General features: G+C 40.6%; 1 protein-coding gene across 1 annotated transcript; it reads right to left on the minus strand.

Annotated features, from left to right (window-relative positions):
• Nucleotides 1-249: 249 nt before the first annotated feature.
• LOC115523860 (NADH dehydrogenase [ubiquinone] 1 beta subcomplex subunit 1-like) lies at nucleotides 250-12,224 on the minus strand. The gene is made up of 2 exons (XM_032594804.1): nucleotides 12,132-12,224; nucleotides 250-488 (listed from the first exon to the last, which is right to left on the minus strand). Exons 1-2 carry the CDS (start codon nucleotides 12,222-12,224, stop codon nucleotides 258-260), a joined length of 324 nt encoding a protein of 107 aa, XP_032450695.1. The 3' UTR covers nucleotides 250-257.
• Nucleotides 12,225-12,505: the final 281 nt, after the last annotated feature.

The raw sequence follows: 12,505 nt of genomic DNA on the forward strand, positions 1-12,505 counted from the left end.
TGTTTAATTTTACTCTTTATTCTTGAAAGAGAGAGAGAGCACAAGCAAGGGAAGGACAGAGAGAGAGAGGGAGACACAGAATCCAAAGCAGGCTTCAGGCTCCGAGCCGTCAGCACAGAGCCCGACGCAGGGCTCAAACGCACGAACCGTGAGATCGTGACCTGAGCCAAAGTCAGATACTTAACCGACTGAGCCACCCAGGCGCCCCTCTCTCCTAATTTTTAAAATGTGAACATTCTATAATTCAGTCATAGCCTTTACTTCCAGGTGACTTCTTCACTGGGTCTCAATTCCCTCTTAAACAGCAAACTCTTATTCCAGAAGGCAGTTAGCTTTTCTTCATACTTTCTGTCTAGATAACATCCAAGGACAAATCCCATTGGCACAAGTATATGTACCCAGTGGCCACAAGCAATGTGAGTGACGTTTGTCATGAGTGCTGCAGCCTTGGTGCCAAAAACGACCCCACGGCCAGTCTGCACATCTTTCTACCGCTCAAGTCCCTTCTATGAAACACCATGCAGTGACGGCATCTAGCACAATACTTAATTATGTTATTCGGTGCACAAAGTGATTCTGCCTGGGTGGAATTATATGCTAATTCTTTTATAGATGCGGAAAGATATGATGGCTCTAAGAGGTTAAGAAATTAGGCCAAGGACCATAGCAATATTTTTCTAGATATGTCTCCTCAGGCAAGGGATACAAAGACAAAATAAACTGGCATTAACAAACGCCAACAGACACATGAAAAGCCGCTCAATATCACTCATCATCAAAGAAATACAAATCAAAACCACATGAGGTATCACCTTACACCTGTCAGAGAAGCTAGGATCGAAAAGACAAGAAATAACAAGGGTTGGTAAGGAATGGAGAGAAAGAAATCCTCATGCACTGTGGTAGGAATATAATTTGGTGCAGTCACTGTGGAAGACAGTATGGAGGTTCCTCAAAAAATTAAAAAACAGAAATACCGTATGATCTGCTAATTCCATTACTGAGTCTTTTACCCAAAGAAAACAAAAGCACTAATTCAAAAAGATGTATACACCCCTATGTTTACTGAGGTATTATTTACAATCGCCAAGACATGGAAGCAGCCCAAGTGTCCACCCACAGATGAATGAATGGGTAAAGGAGACGTGGTACACAAACACACACACACACACACACACACACACACACAGGAATATTAAAAAGAATGAAATCTTGCCATTTGTGACAACATGGATGGACCTAAGTGAAATAAGTCAGAGAAAGACAAATACCATACGATTTCACTTATATATAAAATCTGAAAGACAAAGCAAATGAACAAAAAAGCAGAAACAGACCCATAAATAGAGAAAACAAACTGGTGGTTGCCAGAGCGGAGACAGATGGGAAGATGGGCAAAAAGGGGTGAGGGGAATGGGAGGTACAGGCTTCCAGTTATAAAATGAACAAGTCAAGGGGTGCCTGGGTGGCTCCGTTGGTTGAGTGTCCGACTTTGCCTCAGGTCATGATCTCACGGTTCATGAGTTAGAACCCTGTGTCAGGCTCTGTGCTGACAGCTTAGAGCCTGGAGCCTGCTTCAGATTCCATGTCTCCCTCTCTCTCTGCTCCTCCCCTGCTCGCACTCTGTCTCTCTTTCTTAAAACAAATAAACATTAAAAACAATTTTTTTAAAGATTAAGTCAAGAAGATGAAATAGGGAATATAGTATATTGTAAGTATTGTGTATATTGTGTATTGTATAGTATATTGTATAGAATATTGTAATATCCTATACTGTGGTATATTCTATATTGTGTAATAGTCTATATTGTGGTATAGTGTGGTATGGTAGCTACACTTGTGTGAGCATAGTATAACATATAGAGTTCTCAAACCACTATACTGGATACCTGAAACTACTGTACTAATGTGTTTTAACTATACTTCAAAAAAATAAGTATATAATAAACAAAATGTTATGTGGTCAATTTTGAGAATTGTACTTGCTCATATTAAGCTCCTTTGGAAGACCTGCTTATCGATTCAACTGCCTATAGATCAAATATTGATCTGTTTCCTGGATTCTGAAGATGGATGGTACAGGCCTGCACTGTTTGGGTTTACAATAGTTAACCTAAAAGCTTTTCTAAAGGTAGCCTTAGAAATTATTGAGTGGTAAATATCAAGAGCCCTTTAACCATGGAAATGTTTTCATACCTGCTATCACGTGTGAGTGTGTTTGTGTGTACATCATTTGATATTTGTTACAATGCCTCTATATTTCAAAATCCAAGAGAGGGGCTAATGCTAAAAGAAGTATAGTGGTAAAATAGAAAAAAATGCATAATGATGATGTTGGTTTTATTTCTGTATGTATATTAATGTGATGAGTCCTAGGAGAGGGGAGGAGGGGAAACTTGTCTTCTATGTCAACTTGAAGCAACTGGACTTGGTTTATTTTATAATTTATAATATTAAAGAGTAATGCTCATTTGCCTTTACACTTAATGTTTACATTTAATAAATGTTTTCCACTCCAAAATAAAAAAAAAGAAAGAAAGAGGGGGCACCTGGGTGGCTTAGTCAGTTAAGCCTCTGACTTCAGCTCAGGTCATGATCTTGCACTCTGTGAGTTCGAGCCCCATGTTGGGCTCTGTGCTGACAGCTCAGAGCCTGGAGCCTGCTTCAGATTCTGTGTCTCCTTCTCTCTCTGCCCCTCTGCCTCTTGTTCTCTCTCTCTCTCTCTCTCTCTCTCAAAAATAAATAAACCTTAAAAAAATTTTTTTTAAAAAGAAAGAAAGAAAGAAAGAAAGAGAGAGAGAGAGAGAGAGAGAGAAAGAAAGAAAGAAAGAAAGAAAGAAAGAAAGAAAGAAAGAAAGAAAGAAAGAAATCAGGCCAAGGAAATACAGTTAGCAAGTCAAGGAGCCAGGATTTGAATTCCATCTGACTCAGTGGTAATCTGTTACATTGGTGGCCCCTGTGACCCATGCCTCCTGGTGGAGGCATCTGGACCCACGGAGGAATGTGGACTGGGCCTGTGGCTTGCTTTAGGCAACAGAATGCAGGTAGAGTTTTAGGCCCAAGTTCCTGGGAGCCCGGAGCTGCCTTGCAAGAAGGATGGCTACGCCCCTGGCGAGACCATGTGGGGAGGGAAAAGCTCTGAGACCACATGGAGAAGCCAGGTCCCCAGCGGCCAAGTTAAGCTGAAGCCCCAGGCATACGATCACAATTAAACCATTCCCATCAACGCCCACCTGCCTTGCCGGGGATCCCAGCTGAGGCATCAGACATGATGGACATTACGCCTCGGCAGACGTCATGTGGAGCAGAGATGACAGGGCTTTGCCTTGTCCAAATTCCTGACCAGCAGAATTGTGCAAAATGATAAAAATGGTTATTTTAAGTCGCTAAGTTTTTGATTAGCTTGTTATGTAGCAATAGCTAATCAAGACACAACTCTGTCCTGTGGTTGAGGAGACAGAGACAGAGATGAACTCATGAAGTCCTTGAACAACACAGAAAAATGGGCAGGGAAAGAGCAGGTAAAATGCAGTTGTCTGGGCTGGAGAGGAAAAAAAGACAAAGGGTATAATTATGCAGACTTCTAAGTAAGGGAAACAAGAAGTAACAGAATCTTTAGGTCACATACCTTTGCCAGGCAGCATTTCTGCCCAGAGCAATTCTCACAATAGTTAATGCAAGGAAAATAAAAAGGCAAGATTCAGAACTGTCTATTTGCAACAAGAAGGCAATAGACCAAAATGTTCACAGCAGCTTTGTCTGGGTGATGATACCACAAAAAAAGCCTTGATAAGTTAGTTTTTTGCTCTCTTCCAGTTCTTCAATATTGTCTACAATGATAGTTCTTATTTTTTTCAAAATTTTCATGTCAGAGATTAAAAAAAAGTACATGGGTTTAAAAAATCTCCCCAACAAGTGCCTCAGAAAAGCACTAACCATCCATCCCCCATTTCCTCTCCCTATCTTGTACCCCAAAGGCAACCCCTTTAACTATTTCTATTTTTAGTACTTTGAGTGGTTAGGTCCACATCCTTAAATAATGTGCCTATACTTCTGTTACTTGGTTTATTAACCTGAGGCATCCATTGGTTCCCTGCTGCAAAAGTCTTACCATTTCATTCAACAAATATGTTAAACACCTACTATGTGCTGGCACCATTCAAGTACCAGTGACAGGGAAGAGAATAATAAAGAGAGGGTTCCTGTCCTTTTATGGCACATATTCTAGTAAAGGGAGATGGCTGATCAAAAGCAAAGAAATAATATCCAGTAATAAAAAGTACTATGGAGAAAACCACATAAGGCAGAATGGTTGAGTATATTTTCCAAAAACTGGCCACAACAATGTTTTCCATCCCACATGCTCATCTAGACTTAACACTCACTTATCAAGAAGTAGTATATAGTTTCCTTACCTTCAAATTTGGCTGGATTAGTGACTTGCTTGTAATCAGTAGAAAATAGTAAAAGCAGTGCTGTGTGATTTCCAAGTCTAGGTCATAAAAAGTGATAAAGTTTCCTCAGTTTGCTGGAATACTCTTGAAACTTTCAGCTGCCATAGAAGGAATCCAGCTACCCTGAAAGTGACATGCTGTGAGGAAGCTCAAACCAGCACACAAAACAAAACCACATGGAGAGAGCCTGAAACTGTAAGAAGAGAGAGATGCCCAGCCAGCTCCCAAGTGTTCCAGCCCCTCGCCTATCCCCCTTCACCTTTATCTGACAGCTGAGTCTTGAATGGTGAAAGAACCAGCCTTGCAAAGGTCAGGAGGCAAAACAGTACATGTAGAGGAACAGCAAGTAAAAAAAGACCTGAGTTAAGAATGAAAGTCACTGCGGGCGCCCGGCTCAGTCAGTGGCACATGCAACTCCTGATCTTGCAGTCATGGGTTCAAGCCCCTCCTGATCTTGCAGTCATGAGTTCAAGCCCCACGTTGGGCATAGAGCTTACTTTAAAAAAAAAGTAATAAAAAGAATGAGAGCTATTGGTTAGAATCAAAAAGACATGAAATAACAAGTGTTGGTAAAGATGAGAAAAAGAATCCTCATGCAATACTGGAGAGAATGCAAACTGGGGCAGCCACTGTGGAAAACAGTATGGCATTTCCTCAAAAAATTAAAAATAGAATTAACATATGATCCAGTAATTCCACTCCTGGGTATTTACCCAAAGAAAACAAAAATACTAATTCGATAGGTACATGCACCCCTATGTTTACAGCTGCATTATCTACAATAGCCAAACTATGAAAAGAGCCTAAGTGTCCATCCAGTGATGAATGGATAAAGAAGATGTGGTGTGTGTGGTGTGTGTGTGTGTGTGTGTGTGTGTGTGTGTGTGTATTCCATTAATAGTAGTGGAATAGTACTCAGCCATAAAAAAGGAATGAAACCTTGCCATTTGCAATGACACGGATGGAGCTAGAGAGTATAATGCTAAGTGAAATAAATCAGTCAGAAAAAGACAAATGCCAGATGATTTCACTCATATGTGGAACTTAAGAAACAAAACAAACAAACAAAGAAAAAAGAGACCAAAAGAAACCACTATTAACTACAGAGAAAAAACTGATGGTTGCCAGAGGGGAAGGTAGGGTGGAGGGGATTGCTTAAATAGGTGAAGGGGGGGGGGGCTGCGTGGCTCAGTCGGTTAAGCATCCAACTTTGGCTCAGGTCATGATCTTCCAGTTCATGAGTTCAAGCCCCAAATCGGGCTCTCTGCTGTTAGCATGGAGCCCACTTTGGATCCTCTGTCTCCCTCTCTCTCTCTGCCCCTCTCCTGCTCATTCCCTCTCTCTCTCTCTCTCTCAAAAATAAAATAAGCATTAAAAAATAATAAAATAAATAGGTCAAGGGGATTAAGAGTAAATTTACTGTGATGAGCATTGAGTAATGTATAGAATTATTGAATTATTATATTGTACACCTGAAACTAATATAACACTATTTGAAGTATACTTCAAAAAAGAAAAACAAGGAATGAGATCCACACCAAAAGACAAATAGAAGAATTTTCACAGCAACTTTTTCACAATGGCCAAACTAGAAACTAAACAGGATATACTCTGGTATAATCATACAATGGAATACCACACTGCAATAAAAAGAATAAACTGATGCATGTAGCAACATAAATGAATCTCATATTGAATAGAGGACAAACACAAGAGTACATACTCTATGTTTTCATGTATTTGAGGTTCAAGGATAGGAAAAACAGATGAATGGTGACAGAAATCAGAAGAGAGGCTATTTCTGGGGAGTAGATTGGAAAAAAGCATGAGGGAACTTCCTGGGGGTGCTGGCAATGTTCTCTATCTCAATCTGGGTAATGACTGCAACACACATATAAAAATTCACCAACTGTTCACTTAAGATTACTGCACTTCATACACACCACTGTATTTTATATTTCAATTAAAAAAAATTCAACTTCTTATGCTAGAAGAACAGAAACAGGTAGTGTTCATTTAGTTCAGCTTTTCTACCTCTTCCTCATCACTGGTTTCCTTTGCAACTTTAAATAATATACTTAAATCTCTGGTTTCTGTTCCATCAACTTCTGCCAATGGCTCTTGCTTCTACCAAGTAAAATGAACATATTAGGGCTACTGTGCTTACTCTCCCTTCTTCTTCAGTGCCTCTTTCTCATCCCACTTGTTTTCAGCTGTCCTTTACATTCCTTAGAGCAATAAGAGTTACGTTCTGTCTGTAACCATAATGAGGTCTTCTGGGTTTTAAGTTATTCCTAAATGTTGAAATCCAAGAAACAAAGTTTACATTATTGTCATGAGGTACATATCATTCCTGGTTGAGTCAAGTGGGATGGACAGAAAGACATGTCCTTGACAACAGGGCCAATGCCACGCCCTCTTTATAATTTGAAAAAGAATATTCTTAGCATCTAAGTCAAATCAATTCTCTTTTATTTCTGTATCAGTTAGCTACTGCTGCATAATAAATCACCCTTAAACTTAATCCTTTAAAAACAAAAATGATCTATTATTTCTTATGAGACTATAGGTCAGCTGAGTGGTTCTGCCCATCTGACTGGGCTTTGATGATCTCTCATGGACTCACTCCCATGGTTGTGTTTGGCTGCTGGATTAGGCTAGGACAGATGGGTCTAGAATTGCCTTGGCTTTGATGACTTAGTGTTTCTCATATCCTTCTAACAGGTGAACCCGTGTTTGTACTCATGGTGGTGGCAGGGCTTCAAGAGAGAGAGCTGAAACATGAAAGTACCTTTTCACATTTCCTTCTTGGATCATTTGCTACTGTGCTCTTAGCTAAATCAAGTCCTATGACCCAGAGCTGGGGTGTTGGTAGGGAGGCTACAGAAAGTATGGATATAGGACAGCCCTTAACTGGGCCGTTAATGCAAGTCACTAAGTCTGCTACACTTATATTATCAATGCCTCAAAATTATACCACGTTTTCCTTTGCTTCACTAGTATATTTATTTTCTAGTGTTTCTAATTGGTTCTTTTTTTGCTATTGAAAGAAGAAACATATGTTTTCTTCGCTACATGACTATTATTATTGACCTTCTTATTCCTTTTTTCTATTGTTTGAAAATTTTTCCATGCTTCCTAAAAACATTCTTGTGAAAGCCCACTGAGTTTTTGATCTAATGTGAACTGATTGTGTTTAGGTTGGTTGAGCAGTTGATATGCTAGTTTCTTTTTACAGCATGCCTGGGGGATTCCACTGTGTCATATATATCACATCTTCTTTCTGCAGAAAGGATACATGAGGGGTGAAATTTCTAAGCCCTTTCATGTCAGATAATAAGTTTGATGACTTAATCTTGTTCCTTTATTGATGACCTGCTATTTCTTAACCTCCATGATGTTCTAAGTTTCACTTTAGTACCTCTAGACTTGCTTCTTTTTAAAACACGTTATAGCAAGAACTCAGAAGTCTCTTTCAAACCAAGGACTTATATCTTTGTAGAAAACGTCGTCCATATTTCTTTAACAAATTCCTTCCAGTGGTTTCCAAATTCTCTCTTCACTGACCTCCTATTATTTAGAGGTTAAACCTCATAGAGTAGTTTTCTATGTTTATTATCTCTCCTATTTTCCATTTCTTCGATTTTGTTCCATTTCCTAGGTGATTTCCTTTTTTCCCCTAAGTTCTCTATTGATTTTTTTATAACTGCCATTATGCTTCCAAAGATTTTTCTTGTGCTCCTAACTGTTCCCATGCCCCCCCTCCCCCCCCCCACACACACAGGTTCTTGTTTTATAAATGTAATAGCTTCTCAAATCTCTTTGAAGTCATTTAAGGTTTTTTGTTTGTTTATTTGATCATGCTTCTTTCTGTTCTCTGATTTATCTCCATTTCCTCTGGGATTATTGTTCTTTTGACTTTGTCTTTCTTTTCCATTATTCAAATTTTTAAAATATTTTTTATAGTCATTTGTTAACTGTACATACCTAAGAATAAGGGCTGGATTTTTTAAGATAGTTGATACCAATTTCCTCTGCTAGTGTATGTTTTTGTCTCTTTCTTTTGACCTCTTCCTCAGCTGAGAGTTCTGTTTAAGTGGCCAGGGCTTTATTTCTTAGCAGACTTTGCTTTAGAATGAACAATAAGGGAGAAGGTTTGAGGTTATAAGATCCAAAGATCCCAGAATGGGGAAGGCTTCATTCCTAGAGCCCTCTAGGCAGTAAACTTTCTTTAGAGAGTCTGTGGTAGATTGTTAACAGTATGGTTCCCAATGAATCACATCTCCCTCTGTCCCTGCCCCTTTAACAACGGCTTTGCAGCATCCTCATTAAAAGTTGAAGTCTATTTCTCATCTCTTAAATCTGGTCTGGCCTGTGACTTGCTTTGGCTAATGGGATGCAACAGAAGTAACATTATGCAAGTTCTGGAGCCTTGGTCTCAAGAGTCCTTGCAGCTTCCACCTTCCTGGTCTTAGAATGTTCCCACCATAATGTGAGAAGGCCTGAGCTGGATAACTGAGTGATGAGACACCATGTGGAGAGGCACTCAGATGACAGCCATAACTAAGGCCCTGGCCACCTCAGACTCTCCAGACCTAACAGAGCTGCCAAATGACTACAGCTGCATACATGACTCTAGGCAAGAGCCTGGCCAACGCATAAAATTGTGAGAAATAATTTTTTTTTTTTTTAATTTTCAGCCACTAAAATCTGTAGTGGTTTGTTATGCAGCCATGATGGCTGATACAGAGCTTTTAAATTTTTTTTTTGTTTGTTTTTGTCTGGATTGCCTGTGTTCTACATGTGTGAGGTAGATGCTAAGTGAAGATTTAATTGGCTCAATTATTCTGAAAACATAAATTCAACTAACACGTTTTCTATCCTTCTCATTCTAGCCCTCACACCAAACATCTTATAAGCCTTGGTAAGTCAGAGATTGCTGGCCACCTGACCCAACAGCCATTCTTTCCTCCCTACTTAGTAACACAACTCTGATTTTAGCAATGCATCCAGCTAAGACAGTATATTTCTAAACCTTGCAGCCAGGGGCTGCCACATGAAAAAGGGTCTAAGTGGAAGAGTTCTGGAGGATTTCCAGTCTACTTAAATGGAATTAACCTGCTAGGCAGGGTCTCTTTTTGCTCTTCTATTCTTCCTTCTTTGTGTTGCCCGGAATGTGGAAGTAATGGCTGGAGCTGGAGCTGCCACTTTGGACCATGAGATGACTTTGAGGATAAAAGTTATGCACAAAGGGTAGTAGGGCTGAAGAGGAGACTGAATCTCTGATGACACAGTGGAGCTGCCCTTTCAGCTATGCACTGCCTACCTCCACAGATTTCTTTTACATGAGAGAAGAATCAGCTTCTCTTGTTTAAGGTACTGCTAATTACTTATGCCCCCCTCCACACACACACACCCTGCTTTATGTACTGAACCTAATCCTAACTATAATAATTTGGTTTTTGCCTGTCAGCCTGGGATCTTCCTCCACTGCATCCATCAGCCATGTGTATCTGGGGCTGCTTCTTTCTATTTTTAGAAAGTCCATTGGGCTTTAAAGTATCTTCGATGTATCACCTTAACAGGTTCAATCTTTCCTCTATCTTTCTGAAATAATAATCTTCAGAAAGTTATAATAATGGTTTTAACATCCTTGTCTGATAATTCTAACATCTGTATCAGTTTGTATCTACTCCACTGAGGTTTCCCTTTTTGGGATTTCCTACAATTAATTCTGAAAGGACCCTATTATGTCTTAGGTTGGGCTCCCCTAGAAACAGACACTGATATAAGGACTTGAGTTGGGGGTGATGCCAGAACCAGGAGGGGAGTAGGAAAGTAAGGCAGGGAGGGGAAGTAAACCAGTACAGGGTGTGATAAGAGCAGGTTATTGCCATGGGCTTTTGGGACCCACTCGCACTGGTGAGATGGTATAGAACAAAAATGTCCTCTCCAGGGGCAAGGGAACAGGGATATTTAATTTTTTTAATGTTTATTTATTTTTGACAGAGAGAGACAGAGCATGAGCAGAAGATGGGCAGAGACAGAGGGAGACACAGAATCTGAAGCAGGCCCCAGGCTCTGAGCTGTCAGCACAGAGCCTGACACGGGGCTCGAACTCACAGACTGCGAGATCATGACCTGAGCCAAAGTCGGACACTCAACCGACTGAGCCACCCAGGCGCCCCTAATTTTTTTTTAATGTTTATTTATTTTTGAGAGAGAGAGAGAGAGAGACAGAATGTGAGTGGGCGAGGGGCCAAGAGACAGGGAGACACAGAATCTGAAGCAGGCTCCAGGCTCCGAGCTGACAGCACAAAGCCTGATGTGGGGCTCAAACCCACGAACTGCGAGATCATTACCTGAGCTGAAGTTGGATGCTTAACCGATTGAGCCACCCAGGCACCCGGGGAACAGGGTTATTTAAACACTGACTCCCATTGGTCATTGGTTGAGGGTTGCTGGCCCATCTGTCCAGATGGGCCTGAGCAAGGCTCCTTTAGCCTGTGAAAGCCCTCAGGCAAAACTTCTCAGGTGCTTGCAGTAGGAAGTGGTTGACATATCTGGGAATGGTGCGTGCTGAGGGAATATGAGCAGGACTCTGACAATGTCTGCAAAATACATTATACCTGGAACCCCAGTCTCCATTCAAAAAACAGGGAAAGAACTACCTGCCCTCTCGAAAGTGCTTTGCCTTTCCTAGTGTGAGTTTCATTGACTTGCTCTGATTCAATGGACTGTGTTCCTTCTGGTTTATTTTTATTCCTAGGCACTTCACCAAACCTGTGGCTCTTCCAAATGTAGGAAGAGATATTTTATCCTATTATGTGTAGTCAGCTGATGGGGAAGGAGGTGCTCTTTCAAGCTCCAAAGCAGCAGAAGAACATAGCCTCCCTCCTGGCTGGGCAACCAGCCGTCTAGCCATTCCATTTTCTGTGTCATGATGTAATTTAATTTCTAAAAACAACCCAAGTCTGAAGCCTGATGGCCTGGCCAAATCGGGCAAATCTTTGCAACTCAGTTTCCTTATCTGAAAAACAACAAAGAGGGCGTGGGAGGAGGTTATCTTGAGGGTTTCTGCAAGCTCAGGGACTCTGATCTGTATGCTGGCAGCTAAAGACAGTCATCTTCGTATGTCACAGATTTCCACCAGGGACTGCTGGTAGGAGGCTTCCCCTTAACCCTGTCCCCAGACTTCTGGTCTCATTCCCTTTTAACTCTGTAATCCCACACCTGAGAGTACATTCCAATGAAATACCCAGAGGTCACGTGGTCAGCACGGATGGGCTTACCACAAAGTCATAGAAGAATGGCCAAATGGTTTATGGCATATCCAGGTGATGGAATACAATTCAGGTAACAGAAACATTTTGAAGAACTGTCAGTGACATACAGAATCACACAGCACATGATACACTATATGAAAAACACCAAATCATATATGTAGAAGGATCCCACTGGTTCCAATATATGACTATATTATAAAAGATAGGGATTGTATTTATATAGGTTTATCTATTTTGTTTACATATTTGTAAAAGATTGGAACATGGACTTATAGTTGATCTCTTTACATTTTCCTGTATTTTCTAAGTTTTTTACAATTACCAGAAATATGTATTACTTTTATGAACAAAAAGAAAAGCGTTTTCTCTTTTCAGAAGAATTAGAACATACTTGAGCCTTCTTATTTGTCTGCAAGAGCTCTAATATGGGCAGTGGCACTCTGCTGGGCGTCTTTAACTCACTGGACTTAATTGTCATAGTCATCGTGGGTAGTTAACATTGCTACCCGCATTGTCTACATACAGATAATGGAGTCTGATACCCTGTTCTTTCCTGTGTCTTGCAAATGCTGCTGTCTCAGTTTTCAGCTGAGTGTCAACGGCGTCATCTTCTGCCCAGACTTGTGCTGACTCTACAGGGAGAGGGTGACCTCATTTATTCTGGGTACAGTTATAGAAGGGGGTTGGGAATTGCAAATGGTGAAGGCTTCAATTCCAATTTGCTTACGCGCCACGGCCTACAGCTACAGCTACATTTTCTGCTAC

Source organism: Lynx canadensis, chromosome C2, assembly GCF_007474595.2.
Source record: "Lynx canadensis isolate LIC74 chromosome C2, mLynCan4.pri.v2, whole genome shotgun sequence".
NCBI lineage: Eukaryota > Metazoa > Chordata > Mammalia > Carnivora > Felidae > Lynx > Lynx canadensis.

Bases quoted from the DNA above. Each gene is read 5' to 3' on its own strand.
- LOC115523860 (XM_032594804.1), bottom strand. From the start codon at position 12,224: ATGACTATGACAATTAAGTCCAGTGAGTTAAAGACGCCCAGCAGAGTG. The intron at 489-12,131 runs GTATGTTCTAAT...CTTGAGCGGTAG, and splicing joins AGACAAATAAGAAGGCTCAA to AAAGATGTGCAGACTGGCCG.